The 20,256-nt window shown below is 58.4% G+C and overlaps 10 protein-coding genes across 10 annotated transcripts; 5 read left to right on the top strand and 5 right to left on the bottom strand.

The window, feature by feature from the left end:
* Window positions 1-18: 18 nt before the first annotated feature.
* On the bottom strand, window positions 19-4,401 carry MKK02DRAFT_43689 (uncharacterized protein; the record flags this gene model as incomplete). Its single annotated transcript, XM_053092557.1, has 7 exons — window positions 19-387; window positions 427-1,623; window positions 1,668-2,688; window positions 2,730-3,437; window positions 3,480-3,695; window positions 3,746-3,904; window positions 3,971-4,401. 7 exons carry the CDS (start codon window positions 4,399-4,401, stop codon window positions 19-21), a joined length of 4,101 nt encoding a protein of 1,366 aa, XP_052944790.1.
* A 626-nt stretch (window positions 4,402-5,027) lies between these two features.
* On the bottom strand, window positions 5,028-5,841 carry MKK02DRAFT_43688 (acyl-CoA N-acyltransferase; the record flags this gene model as incomplete). Its single annotated transcript, XM_053092556.1, has 5 exons — window positions 5,028-5,153; window positions 5,242-5,364; window positions 5,426-5,470; window positions 5,529-5,702; window positions 5,800-5,841. The coding sequence occupies 5 exons, from the start codon at window positions 5,839-5,841 to the stop codon at window positions 5,028-5,030; spliced, it is 510 nt and encodes a 169-aa protein (XP_052944789.1).
* Window positions 5,842-6,130: 289 nt separating this feature from the next.
* On the top strand, window positions 6,131-8,144 carry MKK02DRAFT_32538 (putative Pex3p; the record flags this gene model as incomplete). The annotated part of the gene is made up of 6 exons (XM_053088526.1): window positions 6,131-6,288; window positions 6,351-6,741; window positions 6,796-7,000; window positions 7,048-7,516; window positions 7,568-7,669; window positions 7,721-8,144. The coding sequence occupies 6 exons, from the start codon at window positions 6,131-6,133 to the stop codon at window positions 8,142-8,144; spliced, it is 1,749 nt and encodes a 582-aa protein (XP_052944788.1).
* A 230-nt stretch (window positions 8,145-8,374) lies between these two features.
* Window positions 8,375-9,070, bottom strand: MKK02DRAFT_43686 (cytochrome c oxidase, subunit VIa; the record flags this gene model as incomplete). The annotated part of the gene is made up of 5 exons (XM_053092555.1): window positions 8,375-8,435; window positions 8,531-8,538; window positions 8,595-8,703; window positions 8,756-8,864; window positions 8,947-9,070. 5 exons carry the CDS (start codon window positions 9,068-9,070, stop codon window positions 8,375-8,377), a joined length of 411 nt encoding a protein of 136 aa, XP_052944787.1.
* Window positions 9,071-9,340: 270 nt separating this feature from the next.
* On the top strand, window positions 9,341-11,826 carry MKK02DRAFT_36544 (Sec63 Brl domain-containing protein; the record flags this gene model as incomplete). Its single annotated transcript, XM_053089441.1, has 7 exons — window positions 9,341-9,458; window positions 9,507-9,780; window positions 9,829-10,087; window positions 10,129-10,525; window positions 10,573-10,905; window positions 10,954-11,291; window positions 11,344-11,826. The coding sequence occupies 7 exons, from the start codon at window positions 9,341-9,343 to the stop codon at window positions 11,824-11,826; spliced, it is 2,202 nt and encodes a 733-aa protein (XP_052944786.1).
* Window positions 11,827-12,165: 339 nt separating this feature from the next.
* Window positions 12,166-13,548, top strand: MKK02DRAFT_32535 (putative zinc-type alcohol dehydrogenase; the record flags this gene model as incomplete). The annotated part of the gene is made up of 7 exons (XM_053088525.1): window positions 12,166-12,187; window positions 12,238-12,269; window positions 12,329-12,415; window positions 12,476-12,662; window positions 12,720-12,870; window positions 12,923-13,012; window positions 13,056-13,548. The coding sequence occupies 7 exons, from the start codon at window positions 12,166-12,168 to the stop codon at window positions 13,546-13,548; spliced, it is 1,062 nt and encodes a 353-aa protein (XP_052944785.1).
* Window positions 13,549-13,727: 179 nt separating this feature from the next.
* Window positions 13,728-15,735, bottom strand: MKK02DRAFT_43683 (uncharacterized protein; the record flags this gene model as incomplete). Its single annotated transcript, XM_053092554.1, has 4 exons — window positions 13,728-14,135; window positions 14,190-14,300; window positions 14,365-15,401; window positions 15,450-15,735. 4 exons carry the CDS (start codon window positions 15,733-15,735, stop codon window positions 13,728-13,730), a joined length of 1,842 nt encoding a protein of 613 aa, XP_052944784.1.
* A 466-nt stretch (window positions 15,736-16,201) lies between these two features.
* Window positions 16,202-16,642, top strand: MKK02DRAFT_14430 (uncharacterized protein; the record flags this gene model as incomplete). The annotated part of the gene is made up of 3 exons (XM_053085543.1): window positions 16,202-16,243; window positions 16,292-16,441; window positions 16,526-16,642. Coding segments are annotated over 3 exons (309 nt in total), but the record flags the coding sequence as incomplete, so codon positions are not given.
* Window positions 16,643-18,347: 1,705 nt separating this feature from the next.
* MKK02DRAFT_24745 (uncharacterized protein) lies at window positions 18,348-18,920 on the bottom strand (the record flags this gene model as incomplete). The annotated part of the gene is made up of 2 exons (XM_053086928.1): window positions 18,348-18,488; window positions 18,522-18,920. 2 exons carry the CDS (start codon window positions 18,918-18,920, stop codon window positions 18,348-18,350), a joined length of 540 nt encoding a protein of 179 aa, XP_052944782.1.
* A 498-nt stretch (window positions 18,921-19,418) lies between these two features.
* MKK02DRAFT_27312 (uncharacterized protein) lies at window positions 19,419-19,991 on the top strand (the record flags this gene model as incomplete). The annotated part of the gene is made up of 2 exons (XM_053087330.1): window positions 19,419-19,817; window positions 19,851-19,991. The coding sequence occupies 2 exons, from the start codon at window positions 19,419-19,421 to the stop codon at window positions 19,989-19,991; spliced, it is 540 nt and encodes a 179-aa protein (XP_052944781.1).
* Between the last annotated feature and the right edge of the window lie 265 nt (window positions 19,992-20,256).

Below are 20,256 nucleotides of genomic sequence, written 5' to 3'. Positions count from 1 at the left end.
ACAATTCTATGCCACCATCTATAGCTGGAATCCCCAACGCCCAAAAAAGATCCAAGATAGCAATACCACCACCCCTACCCTCGCAACCAGCAAGAGCACCCTTCTCACCCTGCGCCGCCGCAACCGCCTCGCCTGCCGCGCCATGCGCATGACTTCAATGCCGAGCCGCTCGGCCAGCTCGCCGGGGAGCCATGTGTCCGCCGTATGATAGTGTTGATGCTCAGAATCGGAAATGGAGGGAGGGAAGGCATCATCGAGTTCGAGGAAGGATTCATTCAGCGGCCGGGGAAGAGGGGGAGAGTAGGTAAGCGGAGAGTCGTCGGCGCGCGCGGGAGGGGTAATTTCGGTACTGTGCTGTATTATGCTGGTATCATCGTGCGCCTTATTCTGGCTATCATCAGCTCTGGTCCACTTGGAAAAGCTTACCCTGACCTTATCATCACCTGGCTCCCTGTGCGCAATGTCCACCTCATCCTCCTCGTACTTGTCGGGATCAAACAAGATCCCCGTGGGTGGCCGCTCCAGGTCCAGCGCCACGCGAGGAGCCAATGGGGGCGAGTCATCCATCGCGACGTCGTCCGCGCTGAGCCTGCGTACCTGCTTGGGCCGATCGGTAAGGTCGAACGGTTCCGACAATACTCGGCGGAAGGGCAATTGCCCACCTGTAGGTCGGTCCGGAAGAAGCGCCGAAATCTCCCGATGCCAAAGCTCGAGCGAATCCTCGTCCGGAGGCGATGGGGTCCGTCCACTCCCCCTCGATCGAGGCCGGATAGTATCGCTGCTGCTATCGCTGTCCTCCTCATCGGCCTCCTCTGCGAGATCATGCAGAATGAAGCGGCCCTCCTCCTCCTCTGGCACCTCATCGATCAAGATTTCCACGCCATCCCCGTCCCGGTCCCGCTGCAGCGCGCTCGCGCCCAGCTGTTCCGCCACATAATCGGAAGGATTGCTCCGTGAGAGCTGACTGCGCCTGAGCGGGTCCGCGCGCAGAGGGATGACCGGTGTTGGCGGAGTGACGGTGATTCGGACAGACGGCTCCGAGGGCACGAGCATAGGAGGCAGAGTAGGGATCGCGATGGGCCCAGACGAGGCTGGCGATTTGCTCCGGGATCTTGTCGGCTCAGTGGGGAGGTCCGGGAGACCGCTCTCGAAAATTGTTGAGCGGGCGAGGAGACCTGTGACGGGGACACGCGGAGAGGGCTCGCGCGCCATGGGTACCCCCGTCGTCGCCTTAGGCGAGTCGAATGTCAACTGACGAGCCGCTTGACGACGGGGAATGACATTGGGCTCGTACGGGGTGTACTGCGGAGGTGTCCGGACAACGCCGGGCATAATGGCCGCACGACGCGCCTCCATCTCCCTGTCCAGCGGGGTGTAGCGTCGAGGGCTCTGGACCGAACCGGGAAACGGCCGCATCATCTCCTCTGGCGGATTTTGCTCGGCGTTGTACTCCATGATGGCGATTTGAGCGTCCTCGTCCTCGTACTCCCGCTGAAGTCGCGCAGCCAGGGTCTCGTCCGACTCAATGATGGTCTCTGGACGGGGTTGTGTCTCCCGAGCCATCGGAGCGGGCATGTTCATCGTCAAGTAGTTCTGGCTGAGCTTTTCGATCTCGCGGTTCATCTAAGAGTCAGCTTGTGACACTATAAGCGATCAGATCGACTCACCAGGCTGATACGCCGACTAAGTAACTTGTTACCCCGTGGTACACCGGGACTACCCTCTCCCTCCTGCCGACCCATATCCGCCAGTTGCGCCTCCAGCCTCGACACCTCCATCACCAACCCCTCCAACTCGACCTGGACGTCCTGTACCGGTCTGGGCGGGCGGACAGGCCGACGAGGTACGGTGTGCTGCCTCTGATCGAGACGAGGAGTACCGTCATCGGCCCTGCGCTGCGGCTCGTCCTCTGGCCTCGCCCGTCCCTTGCCCTTATCCAGGCGAGGCCGCGGCTCCTCCTCCTCTTCATCCTCGTCGGGGTCAGGCGAGACCTTTGGCGCCTCGGATACGGACGAGCTAGCAGGCAGAGCCGAGATGTCTACATCGGGAGTGGTGATGAGCTCATCCACGACCGATTCGGGCGTATCGTCAATCCCGCCCGTCTCCCGCATGGGCGGCGTCGAGTCCGCGTCCCGCGACCGATGCTGCTCCGCCGCCAATTTCTCGATGGCCGCGCACAGCCGAGCCCTCCCTTCCTCCTCGCTAAGCATATCTTGATCGTCCGCGTCATAGTCGAAGGTGAAGTGAGGCGTACGTGTGACGTCCGGTGGTGGCTGGAGGGAGGGTGGGGAAGAGGTGTAGCCGCCGAGGTCGAGCCCGAGGGAGCTAATCTCTTGGACAGAACGCCCAGGTGGGCTGGCCATTGGCCAGTCTTCGACGTGCTCGAGGTGCGCGACTTCCCACTCGCGAGTGCCGGGCGTGGCTGTGGCGCTGTCGCCTGGGAGTGGAGAGCTCGGCGGGGTGCGGCTCGGATCTGTAGTGATGCACATCCGCCGGCCTGTCCGCGGGTGGGCAACATATTGAGAGATAGACGACGATGGGGTACCCGGAGTATTGGCGGTGGCCTTTTCTAGGGAAGAAGATGCGTTATCGGCCGGGTCCGACTGGATAGTGACAGTCCAGTCGCTGGATCCGCCACTTTGGCCGAGATCGATATCCATCTCCTCTTCGTCAGGTAAGTCCAGCGACCTGAGTATCAGCTCCGCCACTGCAGTTACGAATTGACCCACCTCGCTCCACCCGCACGGGCCGAAATCTTGCCCTTCTTGATTCGCCTCTCTTCCGGGCTGACCGCATCTCCCGGCTGCACCTCCTTCCCTCCTCGCTCCATTCCCCTGAGGATCGTCTCCGGACTATATCGCAGCCTTTTGGCCGTCTGCGACCTCTTCTTAGGCGGGAGCGATACCGTCCGATGATAGCTCATCTCCTCATCCTCCCCTCTGTCCCAGCCCAAGCCGCTCGGCGACACGATCGCGTCAAAGCCAGGCGGCGGCGACGCGAGCATGGGCGGAACGGTCCGCATCGCCTTGTACAGCTCGGCGGGGGAGCAGCGGATAGTGACCGTGTTGTACCAATTCGAGATGGCAGCGCAGATCCGAAGGTTGCTGGTGCGGAAATCCTTTCGCCGACCGCCAAGGTAGATGTAGGTCATATCCGACGAGCAGTGACGCGCGGCGTTCCGTCTGATCCGTACACGATCTTCGCGTAGGTCGCGCGGGGTAAGCGGGAGATCCTCATCGTCTTGAATGGCTACCGCGTCGACGTCATCGTCGCGGCCCATGGTGATGCCGGGGAGGGCGGATGAAGAGGATGGGGGACTGAAGGTGGGCCATTCTGGACCGGTACGGCGGATGACGATCTTGGTCCGGCTGGATCCGGGCGAGATCGATACGCCGTGAGCCGCAGGCGACGGGTCCATCGGTGTTGTGGATCGCGGACTGAGATCAGCGAGTACTTTCTGGATTTTGGATACGGCTCACCCTGGATCCAGAGAATCAGGAGAGGACAGTGAGAGGGCCTTGATACGGAGCTTGACGCCTGACGGGCGCTGGAGCAAGGCGGAGCCGCCAAGCTCAGAATGAGCAGGACGAGGCGATGGCGGGGGCGGCGAGTCGGTGCGGAGAGGGGGTGATGTAGGTGGGGGATTCCCTGGTCGGCTGAGTGGGTCTGAGGTCCTACCCAGCCATTCGAATGGGCTACATCAAGTCAGCGTAGCAGATAAACAAGGTCCACGGTCTGTACTTACTCTGTGATATCCGAGCTTATAGCGCTACCCGGAGGGCAGTGGCGCCGATCCTTATTGTCCGGTGATGGTGCTCTGTGGCGGTCCGATCTTGACTGCTCCGACTTTGGTGTGAACGGCGGGATTCGAGGGGGTGTAGATTGCGGTGGGTATGTATGCCGCCTGCCAGTCAGCACCGCCAATCCATAAAGTGATAATGATGCCATGCGGCGGAATGGTAGGACTCACGATGTATCTTCATCACCCACTCGAGCCGGGTACATTCCCTCATGATCGTCCTCGTCCTCATCATCGTCTTCCCAATCCTCATCCATGCCATCCTCGTCCTCATCCTCGCTATCCCCAGAGGACTCGCTCTCGATATCTCCCACAGAGAGCGGCGGAAATGACAGCGGCGACGGCTCGTCCGGTGCATGTCGGTATTTCTCGATGATGGCGGAGAGTGCTGGCTCGGGAAAGTAGGAGCGGAGGGTGTTGAGCGGGGCGAGGGAAGTGGAGGGTCTTTTGTCGAGGCCGGTGGCGGCAGAAGGACCGGATTCGGCATCGGGATTGCTTGCGAGATCGGGCGAGGTTGAACGATCGGTGGTGATGGCTACAAGGCCGGAGGTGGACGCAGAGGTGGACGGAGTAGGTTGGTCGGTAGGGGAGGGAATGGCCATGCTGGAGAATAGGCGGAGTAGAAGGGAGTTGTAGAAGGAGAGATAGTCGCTATCTGTAAGATATGTAAAGACGCGACGAGGGCAATGGAGCAGAACGGGGCGGGTCAGGTACCCAGGTACCGAGTCGGCGCGGGCGGAGGTAAGATGGATGTAACAAAGAGGGATGTTGATTGGATCGGAATGGGTGAAGAAATAGCTACCGTGACAGGCGCTACAGAAGCCAGCTCCATTATCCGACCGCCATCGTCATCGTTAGCTCCACTCCCCCTGATTCACTCGGGCGTGCAAGTCGCCCATTCTCACCGTGACACATTCCTCCGAGACATCGCTGGGTCATTTCTTACCTCTTTGGGAAGGTGGAGGTGTTTCAGCGTCCGTGCGTCAGTGAAGGGTAATCTGCTGCGTGGGGGCTGCAGTAAGACAGGCCAGGGTGAAGTGTAGAGGGGCAAGGTGACACAGTCTGGACCGGAGACGCGATGCAAGTGGTATCTCTAAGCTATACAGAATGTCAGAACGGGTCCTTCATGCTCACTACCAAACGAAGCCCAGACTGTCGCTCGCCGCAGGTCGGACAGCTGCAGGGGTACACTCACTATTTTTGGTGGTGTCTGCTTCTATGCAGGCCCTTACTCTTTGCGCATCGCCGCCAGCCTATCCATCCCATCCTTTCCCTCCACGCGCATCATCTCCCACTCGACCTGCGGCTCTGCCTTGAGGCACTTCTCGTAGAAGTCTATACTGGGCTGGTTCCACTGTATCGTCAGCCACCAGTCCCAGCGCAGGCTTGCGGTCTACAGATTATTGCTCTATACTGAGATCAGCCGGATGGTTCGAACGTACCTTGAGAACACGCCATTCGACCCGACCACACTCCTTCTCCTTGGCCAACTTGCCCAGCTCGCCAAAGAGCCGCTTACCCAGCCCTTTTCCACGTTGTTGTTCGTCAACAAAGAGGTCTTCCAGCTGTATGGTCAGTTGAAGTACTTTCCACACTACAGCCCGCATGAAGAGGCGTAAAACTCACGTAGAGTCCGGGGACACCGAGCCAGGTAGAGTAAGTGTAGAAGTACTACCGAGTCAGCTCGACGCCCAGACCTCTACATCAAGCAAGGAACGGGTCAACTCACAAGTGCAAACCCCACAGCCTTGCCATCGTCCTCCCCGCCTACCATCCGAGCGATAAACACCCCGGCATACCCTTTGCGGAATACATTCTCCGCCATCATTTCGGGTGTGGCCTTGACTGCATCAGGCTCTTTTTCGTAGATCGCAAGGTCGACGATCATGCGGTGGATATCGGGCTAAAGTGTCAGCTTGTGTTGCAGATGACGGTCATAGAGGGTTGCGACTAAGCGGAACCAGGGCAAGGACGAGGGATCGGTAGACAAGGCAACGCACGATATCGGCTTCCGTAGCCTGGGTGATTTTGTAGTCGGCCATTTTTTGATGTCTTTATATGCACAGCTAGCACTGTTCTGTGAGGTCTATGTACAGTGAGTTGGACGAGTGGTATCGATCACGTCGTATGGCTGATGGGCAGCGGGTTTGGGAATTTTGGCTTGAGCTGGCAGCACGTGACCCGGCTATTCCCGGCGCGGGCGATCTCAGATCTCACCCACGACCGTCTGTTCTCTACACCTCTGTATCTTCATTCCTTTGCTCACTGCTCACACTACCTTGACCTTGACTCAGATACCCCGCAGATCTGCCCCAGGAGCATCTGACAGAGATGACAGCCCCAAACCAATCCGCCTGGACTCGCCGTCTGCGTCGCTTGACGTATTTCGCCGGTGTGTTCGGGACATTCTACCTCGTCTCGAGCTATGCGTTGGATCGGATGAGGGAGGCGAGGATGCGAGCTCTCAAAGATCGCAAGAACAAGGATCTGTAAGCCTCCTGCTGAATCCTTGCTGCCAGATAGATAGCGTCGACCAAAGCTCACTCCGCAGGTTGAAAGCACACTTCACTACCCTCCTCTCCACCCTCTCATTCACCCTCTACGCCCTCCTCCCTACTCTCTCCCCCCAACTCGAATCCGCCTATCCCGTCAAGTTGACCAGTCAAGCCCTCCAGGGCCTCTCTAACCCCGCGAGCAGCCAGATCAGCTCTATCAGCGGGGCCGAGACGGAGTCCCCCTCGCATGGGATTCTCGAGTCGTCGGTACCTGATATGCCGGTCCAGGTGGACAGCCGGGAAGGGTCTGTTGGAGGTGCTGAGGATGTGAGAAGAGGAAGTGAGCAGAGTGAGGGGCCAGAGGGGAGCGTCTCGGAGAGTTGGGCGAGCGAGTTTAGGGGACGGCGAGGAGATGAGGAGTCTTCCCACGCGGAAACGGATGATGGGGTGGGTTTACCGCAGACTGTCCGCCGGATGGTAGGGAGGGTGCTGATGTCACAGCTATCCTCTGCTGTCTCTCAGCCTATCTCCCTACCTCTCTCGGACCTATCGACCTCCTCTGGATCTCCACCGTCAGACATGACGGCCAGCTCGCACTTTCACCTCTCACCCTCGCCGCCAAGACATCGAGACGCCTCGCCGACGGGTCTCGAAGCTCTGAGCAGCAAGAGCAAGAAGGAGCTCTGGCGTGATCTCAAAGTCCAAAGTATGTCGTTGCCCATCTCCCCTTTGCACACACTTGCTGATCAGTAGGCTTGACTCGTGCCATCACGACGGCCTACCTCGTCCCGCTTTTATACCTCCTGACGACCTCCCAGCTCTCCACACTCGCTCGAGAGCGCTACCTCGCCGATGTCAGAGCATCACTTCCGCCCGTCGCCCTTGCGAGCCCTTCGACACCCTCCAAAGACTCGTGGCTACCCTCGACTGAGTCCGGCGGGATCTCAGGCCTGATCGCGGAATCGGCGTCCCTCCTGCCGGACCCCTTGGCGCTTCTGCCAACTTTCGTCAGATCCCGCCTCCCTTGGTCCTCTCCTGTGCATCTTTCAGCGGAGGACCAAGAGCTCGCCTTGTTGCGCGCGGAAGAGAAGAGGGAGGCAGAGGAGATGGAACGGGCCGAAGCGGAACGGATGTACCTCACTTATAGCTGGTGGATCCTGCATGAAGGGTGGAGAGTTGTGGCCGGACGAGTCGAAGCAGGTGTGGAGAGAGTGATAGGGCCGTCAGTTCACGCTTTCAAACCTGAAGAGCTTGAAAGAAGCTGACTAGACAGCATGGGTCTCAAGCGGGAATTATCGCTGAATGACTGGGAAGCGCTGACTAGGGATATCAGGCGCTGCGTTGACTATGAGGACGAAAGCAATATGGCATTCAAGTAAGTCTACTCTGGAGTATACGGTTTCGAATTTGTTATGCTGACTTGCAGCTTCACACCTCATCTCCTCCCCTCCTCGCCCCTTCCACGCACCTTCACCCCCTCCTGCCCCCTTCCCTCGTCCCCGCCGTCCCCGCACCTCGCCCGCCTCCTTTCTCAGACTCGCACCCACCTCGCATCGCCCGATGCGGCCTACCTCATCCAGTCCGGTGTAGACAATATGGTCTCCAAGCTCCTAGAGTCGCTGGACAGCGAATTGTATCGTCCAGCCGGATTCAGCATGTTTCCTACGGAACGCGCGGAGGGGGGAGAAGAAGATGAAGGTCAGACGAGGCGTCTGGCAGAGTGTCTCCCGGCGTTCAGCCGGTGGGGCAAGGGCGTGTGGGAAGGGGTGCCGGACGGTGGAGTGGAGGCTGTCTTGGGGATGGGGGAGTTTGAGGGGTTTGCGGGATTGATCTTTGGGGACTGGGCGTGATTCGAGTTGGGTACAGTAAGCAATTGGCTTCAATAAGAGGGCGGTAATTGTAAGAGTAGAATGTTAGGATTCTGAGTGTGAAGCGAGATTAGCACGGGGACCTCGAGCTGCGGCCGTGTCGCCCCATAGACCCCCGAGGAGCCCAAGTCCATTACCACACAGCTTGCATTCCGCGACACCATCCACGCCCAACCAATCCTCTGCCTCCCATCCCAGGTCCAACCCACCGTCTACTGCTCCTCGGCGGGGATGTTGATTTCCGGGTTGAAAAAGAGGGTCTGCATACCCCACCTGTACTGTCAGCGGGTCCGTCACAGCCGGCAAAAGACATTCCGCGCTCCGCCCTATCAGAGCGGAAGGCAGCAAGAGCCAACGAAGGAACATACGGGAATGGCTAGAATGTCAGCTATGTCGCCCTGCATCATCAGGGGCACCCGATAGCAGACATACCTTGTTGCGAATGTTCATGTACGAGTAGACTTTCCGCCCGCCGTGCTCTGCCTCCTCGTCGGTCGCGTCCTCGCCGTGATCGCCGCCTCCGGCGTGGTTACCGGCGTGTCTAGCTCGTCAGCTCTTTCCTCCTCAAAACAGATGGAGAAACGCGAGCTCACGCAGCGTGCGCCTTGTGCGCCATTTCCGCCTTGTATGTCCACAGTGCGCAGACAGCAATTCCGGGGATACACACAAAGAAGCTGATCTTCTTCCACAAATCGGTCGTTTCTGAGGTATCAGCTGCGACCCCCAGTAACACCAGATCCGCGACCGACGGCTTCACAACGAAGCCAGCGGAAGACAGACGCACGAGTAGCGTGCTCGCGCATAGCTGCGCGCTTTGCGACAAACTCATTCTCGCCCGCCGCTACTGTTGATGCGAAACGGCGGGGTACGGCGCGGGTGAGCTGAAGTGCGAGACCTGGGCGGAACATGGTAGCTGTATGTGTAGGTGTAAAGGGGTAAGCGACGGAGATGTATAGTAGTGGGTGTAGCGGTTTTGATGCTCCAGCTGCTCAGGTGATTGGTCCCGGGAACGGCCGCTTTCAACCGAGAACTGCCCAAATCTAAATACGCTCCCCAGATAAGAGAATGGGCCAATCTCCTCCACGTCCACCATAGACAACTTCCCTTTGTCCACCTTAACTCTATACCCTACCTTCCACCTACGCAGCGCGCTCACAAGGCCTCAGAAGCCGCGCAAAATGGCCCCAGGAATATCATACGATGATTCAGGATCATTAGCGAGCTACTTTGGCGTCACATTCCTCGTCGTCACTCTCGTTCCTGCTACCTACCTCATCTTCAGGCCAGAAAGGAAGGGTTAGTTGAGCTTACCCTACCGTCTGAGAGTCGCAGCTGATCCAGTAGATACACTGAAACCACTATGCACGTGCTCAGAGTGCCAAACGTCCCGCGCAGCTCTGCAGGGCCAAAAACAGTCTATACGGACAAAACGGTTCTCACGGCGGATCGTTCCCCTCGTCCTTGGCTGGCTGGCATTCGCGTACTTGCTTTACGCAATAGCGACGGCCCCGACTGTACCCGGTCAGGCGATATATGATCCATTCGAGATCCTGGGGTTGAGGAGCGGGACGGACGAGAAGGGGATCAAGAAGCACTACAAGAAGTTGTCTTTGCAATAGTAAGTGTGTGACGGTCCCGTGAGGCTGGAGAAGGGGCTGATGGTCAGTCATCCCGATAAGATCCAGCTGGGACCGAACCAGACAATAGAGGAGGTGGAGGGGAAGTTTGTGGAGCTCACAAAGGCGTACAAGTCGCTCACGGACGAGGCGATCCGGGAGAACTTGGCAAAGTACGGGAACCCGGACGGACCACAGCAGCGCGAAGACAAGATCGCGATTCCGCAGTGGGTCGTAGAGGGGAAGAATAGTATTTGGGTGTTGGGCGCGTATGGCTTGGTTCTGGGTGTCGGAATCCCAGTCGTTGTGGTAAGTCCCCGGCCATCCCTCCGGGCTATGGCTAATGTCAGGGACGCTGGTGGTTCCGACAACAACGTACGACGCGAGACAACATCCTCAATACCTCTGCCGAATACTTTTTCCACAATCTCCGCGAAGACACCGATTTCCTCAACCTCATCACCATCCTCGCTGGCGCGCTCGAGTTTCAGACGATTCTCGGGCTGGCTACCAAGGCCAAGGGGAAAGGCAAGCCTAGCAAGAAGGAGCGGAAAGAGAAGACGGGGCGGGTGGAGGAGGTGGAGGCGTTGCTGGATGAGCGGAGAGAGGCTTTGGGTCTGGGGGAGAGCATTACGATGAGGCCGGAGAATCGGGTGGCCGTGGGAAGTGCGGCGCAGAGGCGGGCGAGGGTATTGATTTGGGGACATTTGCTGCGTTGGGACTTTGACGAGAGGGACTTCAGAGATGGTGAGCTATTACCAGCACAACGTGGAGTAACCCAAGCTGACCTTGAGACCAACGCGCCGTGCTCTTGGCCGTTCAGCCCCTTCTCACAGCCATCTCCAACATCTCCCTCGCGCACGGCTGGCTCAGCACTTCCCTCCTCTCGCTCCGGCTCCAATCCGCTCTCGTTCAGGCCATCCCGGCCGGCTCGTCCCCCCTCGCCCAGCTCCCCGGGGTCTCGCTCGACAAGGCCGAAGAGCTCCAATGGACCAAAGCGGCCGAGGGACGGCGGTGGATCGAAAAGTTCGCCAAGGCGGATGTGGCGGACGATGTGGATTTGGTAGAGGCCAAGCGGGTCGCAGAGGGCTGGCCGAGGTTCGAGATTGTCGATGCGGAGTTCAAGGGTGAGCTAAGCCGAGCCTAGGAGGGGTGAGCATAAGCTGACGATATAGTGGAAGGAGAAAAGGTGGTCTCGCCATCGTCAATAGTCAGCTTGAACTTCCGAGTCCGATATGTCGCCCCATCCGCATCCAAGCGGAAATCCATCTCTGTGCCAAACGGGGACGTTCCTGCTGGATCCAACGGGGACGTTGAGAAGGCTGTCCAGGCCATCAGCGACGAGGAGAAGGACATTGAGGAGGGGGCAAACACAGATCTGAAGGAGAAGGTCGGAGATCTCAAGGAGAAGATTGCGGATGTCGTTTCGGACAAGACGGGGAAGAAGGATGAAAAGGAGAAGGAGAAGGAATGGGAGAAGAATGGGTATGCGCATGCTCCGTTCTGGCCTCAGGTGAGTTTTCCCCTTGACGTATATTGCATTGCGAGCAGCGCTGACCGTTCAGCTTCGCAAACCTCACTTCTCCGTCCTGCTCGGGGACTCCAAGCTCGACAAGGTCATCGTCCCCCCAATCCGAATAACCGATATCCCCACCTCCCCCTCCTCTTCCCCAAGCACATTCAGCCTCACCTTCCCCGCTCCGCCACAAGCCAACCTGTACTCGTTTGTCCTGCATGCCGTATCCGATACATTCGTCGGCAACGACGTCGTCCTCCCCATCATGCTCAAAGTGGAGGATGTACCGGAGGATGACGAGTCGGACGCGGGGGACGCGGACGATATCTCCGAGCCGGATGAAGATAGCTTGGCGGGGCAGATGGCGCTGATGAAGGGTGGGAAAGTACGGCCTAGTGCTGTGCATGGGAGCGGGGGAGCCGAGGACGGGGAGGATGAGGAAGATGGGAGCGAGTACGAGTCGAGTAGTGACGAGGAGGGACCAAGGAAGGGCAGGGCGATAAATGAGGATAGCGATAGTGATGATGATTAGAGCGAGGTGGGTGAAGATTGGGAGGAGGCCCGAAGTGTCTGCCTGGGAATAATGCATAGCATGGCGACATGGTTTTTCTACAGCTGCTTGTGCCCTTGCTTCATCTGCCCCGACCACTAGGCCAATAATGCGCGTCTGATTTTCATCCACAAACGCCCGATAGTCGTTAGCGAGCCAACGCGTCATTGACCCGAACATTCCTCAACTCTCGGCCCGCTCCGGCCCGGCCCGCCAACCACCTTCACTTTTCCCCCGATCATCCTCTTCTTGCTTCTCCTCTTATCTTTCGCTTCGACACTTGTTCCACAACAACTCCGTCCTCACAAACACATCGCAAGAATGTCTGTCACTCACGCTACCGGTGAGCTCCCCTCATGATCACTTGCAGGCCCTCAGAAGCTGACAGAACAGGATATGCCGTCTTTGACCCGAAGGACTACCTTGTGCGCTCTTTCATGCCCACACCCTTGGGCCTTCTCAAAGGCCAGAGCTCATCCGTCAGAACTTCAAGCTGCAAAAGTACGAGCTCGAGCCATCTGCGGACGACCGGGTGACTGTCGCTGTCGAGTGCTGCGGTGTCTGCGGATCGGTTAGTTTATCGCGACGCTTCTACTTCAAGCGAAACGTACGACAGAGCTGACTGGAGTAGGACCACCACACCATCTCTGGTGGCTGGGGCCCATGGGAGACCAAATTCGTCGTGACAGGCCACGAAGTCATCGGCAAGGTCGTCGAGGTCGGCAAGGCCGTCAAGGAGTTCAAGGTCGGCCAGCGAGTCGGTGTCGGCGCACAAGTCGGGTCGTGTGGCAAGTGCAAGGCGTGCAAGACTGGTCTTGGTAAGCGTGCCACAGCGGCAGATCTTCTTGACATGAGGGGACATGGCTGACTGTTAGAAAACTACTGTGTCCAGCCGGTCCACGGTTACAACACCAAGTGGTACGATAACAAGGAGCACCAAGGGGGTTACTCTACGCACGTCCGTGCTCAGGAACTCTTTGTCTTCCCTATCCCCGAGGGACTCAAGTCTACCGATGCTGCCTCCATGTCAGTTATCAATTATTCGGAACAGTCGTCTGGAATATTAGCTGACCCTCAGGATGTGCGCGGGCATTACCACGTTCTCGCCTTTGGTACGGAACGGAGCCGGGCCTGGCAAGAAGGTCGGTGTGGTCGGTCTTGGCGGATTGTAAGTACCTCATTAGGGGACAGATGAGCTAGCTGACAATCAGGGGCCACTATGCCGTCCTCTTCGGTAAAGCCCTCGGCGCAGAAGTGACCGTCTTCTCCCGGTCCGACGCCAAGAAGGCCGACGCCCTCAAGATGGGCGCCGACCGGTTCATCGCCACCGAGAACAAGGGGTTCGAGAAGGACCTCAAGCGCGACTTGGACCTCATCATCATCACCGCCTCTTCCTCGTCTCTCCCCCTGGACGAGCTCCTCTCATGTCTCGACATTGAGAAGAAGTGCGTCTTTGTCGGTATGCCCGAGGAAGGATTGTCAAACGTCCGGTCCCAGACCCTCAGCGACAATGCTGTGAGCTTGTCGAGCTCGCACCTCGGTAACAATGCAGAATTGAGGCAGATGCTCCAGCTGGCGGCGGACAAGGGGATCAAGCCGTGGGTCACCGTCATGCCCATGAAGGATGCGGCCAAGGCGATCAAGGCGGTCGAGGATAATTCGGTTCGGTACCGTTCGGTCCTGACCCAGGATATCGAGGCCTAGGCGGACGTAAGAGAGGGGAGTACCTAGAGTAAAAGTCAGTACGCAAATAGATACAGGATGCAAGTGGTCGACGAGCGAGACAGGATTCCAGGAACCAGGTCGTTAAAGGGACAGCAAAGATAATACATAGCTATGGCTACACATCGCGACACCCAACGCAACCACGACAGAACGTCCGTCTACCCTTCATCCTCCTCCTGGACAACGTCCATACTTCTCGACCTCGAAAAGCTACCTCTTGCAAAACCCATCCTATGGCTCCCCACGCTGCCTGCATCCCCTATCCTCGTCCCTGCCCCCGTTCCCTGCGCCTCCACAAGCACCACAGGCAAGATATCCCCCACATCCACTCCTCCGCCCCAATTGATCCCCTCGTCCTCTAGCTCCTCCTTCTCTTCCTCCTTGACGGCCACTTGAGACTCGTCATCGACAGCGGTGTCCTCGCCGTCGCCGCTGACTGAGCTGCCTATTGACGTGCGAGTTTGACCCAAAATTGTAGATGACGAGGGGAGGTACATGTCGAGATGGCGTGAGACGAAAGATTGGACAGAGGTCTTGTCGAGCGGGCCATCCAGTAGATTATCGCGCTAGGTGGTCAGCTTTGCCTTTCAGTCTGGTACGCAGTGAACGCAGAAGCTCACGAAGACAAAATAAACGCCTTTGATCGTCATTCCAAAGATATCTTTGAAGAGCTCGTGATCCCGCGGATAGCCTCGAGACTCCATGACCACCAAAGCTTGTTTACGGATGAGCTAGGGGGTCAGCTGTGAGACATAGAATGGTATGAGATGTTGTAAGCTGGCAACCTCGACGTACAGCTTTGTTGTCCAAGACCTGTTGCGGTACCCTCGCGCGCTTCTTCGAACTCGCCGAGGCTTCCTGCACATCCAGTGCCCCCTCCACTTTTGGCTTGGTTCCGAAGATATCCTCATCCCTGTCCGCCGCTGCGCCCATCTTGGAGCTCTCCGCCTGCACTGACGGCACACGAGACATCTCCCGAGACACAGGAAGATCCGGCTCTTCCTTGATCATCACCACCTTGCCCGACTTTCTCTTCCGCTCATTCTCCTCCGCCCCCGCCCCTGTGCCTGCTCTTGGCCGTTTCTCCCCTCTCCTCCCTGGCGTCCGGCCACTGACTGGCGCGTTCGCCTGCCCAGCGCCAGACGTCGACGCTATAGGTTGCACCGTGACCGAAACAGGCGGAGCATAGATGGACGAGACGCTACTCGTCCGTGAGAATGACCGAGATTTCGCCAGTGTCGACCGGTTCGGGAAAGGGAGTGGTTTCCTCGCTTTCGCAGGAAAGAAGAGCGGAGCACGAGGTAGTGGTTCCCCCGGCTTGATCTTGATCTCCGACGGCGGGGGCGCGGGCGGCCTTCGACGGGAAACAAGCAGGCGGAGTGCAGTAGATCCCGTCTGGAGCTGGCCGTACACTAAGAGCGTGTTTTGAGGGGAATCATCGTCCCCCAGACCGATCAATACGGCCTTCCTTGTCCGTCCCGTCAGTGATAACTGGGCTTCCCGGCAAAGGAGACCCGTAAAGTAAGCGACGAGGAGATGTGATGTTGGCGCGATGGACATCTGAACGCCTCCAGAGCCAGAGGGGTCGTCGCTTCCTTCGAGGATGTCCGAGTCGGCCAAGTCGGTCACGCCCCGGATGTGAAGGTATTTGCGACCGCGCATGGATTCGAGGGAGAGGCAAATGTCGGTGTCTGCCGATGGGAGGGAGAAGGGGGAGTGCGCGGAGCTCGGGTCGGGAAGGTGGGAGGGGGTGGATATGGGGACGTCGAAGGGGTTGGGGATGGGGTGAGTGGGGGTAGAGGGGAAGGTGAGGAGGGCGAAAAAGGTTATCCCTAGAGGAGTGAGCTTCATTATCGGCCATAACGAATCACCAAGCTCACCTTCAAGTCGGAATCCCTCAGGTCCAATCTCCACCCCGCCTCGCCATAACAACCGCCATGTGCTCCTTCCCTTTCCTGCTGATCCAGCAGCAGATACCGCGGTGGTCTTTGACCCTGGTGTGGCATCGCCAGCAGCCTTAGCCGGGCTAGGCAGGGTCGGTAAGAGGCATGTCCGTGAGAAGGATACCGCTGCTCTGGGTAGAGCCGGCCTAGCAAAAGGGTTTGCGCGGCTCGGTGAAGGCGCCACAAGCGGTGCGGTGATTGGTCGTATAGCGGTGGTGGACATGTTGGCACCCGCACCTGGGCCTACGATGGGTCGAGGTAGAGGGAGACGAGCTAGTCGCGTGACGCCGACATGTCGCTCTTCTATTGTGGGAGTACGAGATCTGAAGTTGGCGAGGATACGCCAGACAGCCTGTGTCTTCCTGCCGCCTTCGAGGCTGATCAGGCCTCGTCTTCTAGTGTAGGTGTGTATAGAGTCAATGGGTAGAGTGCATGAGCGAAGTCAACCTTTCTTTCCTCGTGCATCTGCTCATTCGCGTTCAAAACAAGGCGCGTCCGTGGGATGACGTGGCGTTCTCAAGCAAAGCGTATCACAGCTCTCCGCACCAGCCAGAGCCAGAGCCACCGTAGTGACCGTACACATCGACAACATACCTTCTCTCTGCGACCTGCGACCGTCCGACCTGCTCTTATCATCATGGTAGGTTCAGCTCCCTGACACAGCATCTCCTGCTCAGCTGATCATATAGTTACCCTTAACATTACTCACAGCCGCCCAGGGCAAGCCAATGGTGCGTCCAGCTCTCCGACCCCTACTCTCCGGTTAGCTAATCCTTTAGCTCGTGGAGCTCAAGAACGGCGTAACGTTTAACGGCCATTTGGTGGAATGCGACAACTTTATGAATGTGACGCTGCGGGAAGTGTATCAGACCAGTGCGGACGGAGAGCGGTTCTGGAAGATGAAGGAGATGTTCATCAAGGGGAACATTGTGAGTGTGCAAGGGATCTACGGAGGGGGAGGAGATACCGAGGAGACAAGGAAGAGCTCCGGAAGTGGCATGCTGATCAGTCAGATAAAGTACTTTAGAATAGCGGATGCGATCCTCGATCAGGCGGCAGAAGAACAAGAGAAGCAACGGGCGCAGATCAGGTCAAGGGGCGGATCAAGAGGTCAGCTCAGCGCTGGAGGAAGATTGGAGACTAAGCTGATTGTTCAGGTGGACGAGGTGGAAGTAACGCGCGAGGAGGTGAGTTTATGCACAGGTTCCAAATCCCGGTCGGCAGGTGCTGCGCTGACTTTCAGGTCGGGGCGGACCACCAGGTCGCGGTGGGCGTGGAGGCGGGGGAGGGGATAGGGGCGGACGAGGAGGCGGATTTGGTGGTGGAGATCGAGGAGGACGAGGTGGCGGGCGAGGTGGAGGGAGGGGCGGACCGCCAAGATGATCAATCCAGTCGAGAGGATAATGGAAAGCGAGAAGAGCAGGCCGCGCGCGCAGTGGAGGTGTATTCGAGGGCGTTGACGATGTTCATGGCTGGTACGTTTGGCTGTCATTACTTTATGCAGACAGCCGAGAATTGTGTAGCTACCTCAAGAGGCTTATCGCTGACCCCGCTAACCATACCGGATCGTGATGTCGTCATCTCTCACCGTACTTTCCTGTATCTCACACATTCCACCCCAGCCAACAGGTTGCCACTCCATTCATTCAACACCGTTCAAGTGTCCAGAGCTACAACTTTGTGTCTCAAGTTACAAGAAGTATGGGTACAACAAAGCTCTAATGAAGTTTGATTAGAGATGTCATGTGGATAGGGATTCTGGCCCAGCCAAACCCCCTCAACGCCCGCTCTCGCACCCTCCGTGGCCACCTTCCTATCGGTACGTGACCTGATCCAGCGGCCTCGCGCCCCTCGTGTCTGAAAGCACCGCTCCCCACTCATTATCATCCGCCTCGTCCTCCGCCTCGACCTCTTCCAGCTCGAATTGGCCATACCCCTCCTCGCTGTTGGATTTGGACATTGGTTGCGACGCCGCACCGTTGAATTGAGGGACCCCGAGGTAGTCATTGGTGGAGGGGATGTTTCCGTGGGGGTACGAGGCATGCTGGGCCGGCGGGAATTGGGCGTGATCAAACACTGGAGTGAGGTGGTTGTAGAGCTCGTTAACCGAATGGTCGTTGGCTGGGTCGTACGTCGTCTGGAGCTGCTCCGACCAGTCACCCTGCTGATGGGGTTCTCCCTGCTGACATGCCGCCCAGTCCTGTACCTCCTCCTGAGGCTGCCCGGTGTGGTAAGCCGAGTATTGACCGGCGTCGTGCTGCCCCACGAGGTCGGGGTCGATGGGCGCCTCGGCGAATGATGGCTCAGGCTGCGCCGCCGCCGCGCACGCTGCGTGGACGTCGTTGAGCTGGTGGCCGGTGGATGTAGGGCCGGCGGTGTGGGTGGGTACAGGTGTATAGTGTGGTTCGGGGTGTAGGATCCCGAGTAACCCTGAGCAGGATAGTATTGACCGGGGTTGGGGTCCGCATAGTAGGCCGCCGAGTCGCTGACGCGCCGAGTCATGTCTGGGTGACCTGGACGGAGATACTGGCGCTGGGCGGTAGCATCGAAGGAGACGGACCGGGAGACATTGTAGGGGAGAGAGGATTGGGAGGGGTTAAAGTAGCTGGGCTGGCCGAACGAGCTGGGGTAGTGGACGGCGTTGGCGGGAGGGACAGAGGAAGAGCCCGCGAGGTGGACGCGTCCTTGGCCGATCTCTGCGCGCTTCTGGGCCCGCTGAGCCAAAGCCGTCTGGGCCGCCGCTTTGGCTTCCGCCAGTGTGACTGTCTTCTTGCTGTCGAGCTTGGCATTGGTCTCGTTCATTTCGCTGACATCAGCGAGATTTTGAGGTAGTACTCACGCCACCAAGAACCGCTGTGAGTCCGACATGGGCCCGAGCGAGGCTGACGAGAGGGTACGCTTCGACTGGCACGTGGGGCACTTTTGGACGTATTTCGCGACAATCTCTTTGGGTATCCATGCATAAAACTTTCGGACCTGTTGTCAGCCCCGTCTTGTCTGATAACATACCTCTGCGCTCGTCTTGTCCCTTCCGCCATGCTGCGACGCCAAATGACAGTGCTTCAATACCCCGAGTATCCGTTCCCGCGCCGCGACCGGCTTGCCATCGATGGTAGTGAGGATCATATCCTTGTGGTAGGGAGTGACTCGGAAGGTCTTGCGAGCCCAGTACCGGAACTGGGGGGTGCGGAGGGTAGTGTCTTTGGGGTTGCGTATAGCGGCCATGCAGTCGTGATACATGGTCCCGTTGAGGAGCGCTTTTTCCCGCTTCTTGTGTGATAGGCCCGAGAGATACTCGTAGCAGATGAGATGAAAGTCATACGCCGTAGGAAGGCCGCGATCCGTTTCGCCGTCTACTAGTGCGCGGGCCTCTTCCTTGGGGTCCTGGACGGGCTTGACGAGGCCCATCTCGGCGTTGGAGAAGAAGGGCGCGTCATTCTTGCCGACGTCTTCGTCGAGAGACGCGTCGGATCCGCCTGGCGACTCATCGCGTGGTCGAGAGGGGACCATGGACTGGAGGTAGGGGGAGGTGGAGGGCGCCATTGAGGAGCTGGAGGGGGGAGGTGTGTGGTGTGGGTGGTGCGGGACTGGCCATCAGTGTTGGCTCGTACCTGAAGCTGAGGCTGATGGTGCTAGACTCACTGTACGACCGGGACTGAGTCCCGTCGTACAGTGAGTCTAGCACCATCAGCCTCAGCTTCAGGTACGAGCCAACACTGATGGCCAGTCCCGCACCACCCACACCACACACCTCCCCCCTCCAGCTCCTCAATGGCGCCCTCCACCTCCCCCTACCTCCAGTCCATGGTCCCCTCTCGACCACGCGATGAGTCGCCAGGCGGATCCGACGCGTCTCTCGACGAAGACGTCGGCAAGAATGACGCGCCCTTCTTCTCCAACGCCGAGATGGGCCTCGTCAAGCCCGTCCAGGACCCCAAGGAAGAGGCCCGCGCACTAGTAGACGGCGAAACGGATCGCGGCCTTCCTACGGCGTATGACTTTCATCTCATCTGCTACGAGTATCTCTCGGGCCTATCACACAAGAAGCGGGAAAAAGCGCTCCTCAACGGGACCATGTATCACGACTGCATGGCCGCTATACGCAACCCCAAAGACACTACCCTCCGCACCCCCCAGTTCCGGTACTGGGCTCGCAAGACCTTCCGAGTCACTCCCTACCACAAGGATATGATCCTCACTACCATCGATGGCAAGCCGGTCGCGGCGCGGGAACGGATACTCGGGGTATTGAAGCACTGTCATTTGGCGTCGCAGCATGGCGGAAGGGACAAGACGAGCGCAGAGGTATGTTATCAGACAAGACGGGGCTGACAACAGGTCCGAAAGTTTTATGCATGGATACCCAAAGAGATTGTCGCGAAATACGTCCAAAAGTGCCCCACGTGCCAGTCGAAGCGTACCCTCTCGTCAGCCTCGCTCGGGCCCATGTCGGACTCACAGCGGTTCTTGGTGGCGTGAGTACTACCTCAAAATCTCGCTGATGTCAGCGAAATGAACGAGACCAATGCCAAGCTCGACAGCAAGAAGACAGTCACACTGGCGGAAGCCAAAGCGGCGGCCCAGACGGCTTTGGCTCAGCGGGCCCAGAAGCGCGCAGAGATCGGCCAAGGACGCGTCCACCTCGCGGGCTCTTCCTCTGTCCCTCCCGCCAACGCCGTCCACTACCCCAGCTCGTTCGGCCAGCCCAGCTACTTTAACCCCTCCCAATCCTCTCTCCCCTACA

The sequence above is a fragment of the Dioszegia hungarica genome (assembly GCF_025882075.1).
Source record: "Dioszegia hungarica strain PDD-24b-2 chromosome Unknown MKK02contig_8, whole genome shotgun sequence".
Taxonomy (NCBI): domain Eukaryota; kingdom Fungi; phylum Basidiomycota; class Tremellomycetes; order Tremellales; family Bulleribasidiaceae; genus Dioszegia; species Dioszegia hungarica.
Note: the sequence above shows the minus strand (reverse complement) of the source record. Positions and strands in the feature narration are given on the sequence as shown.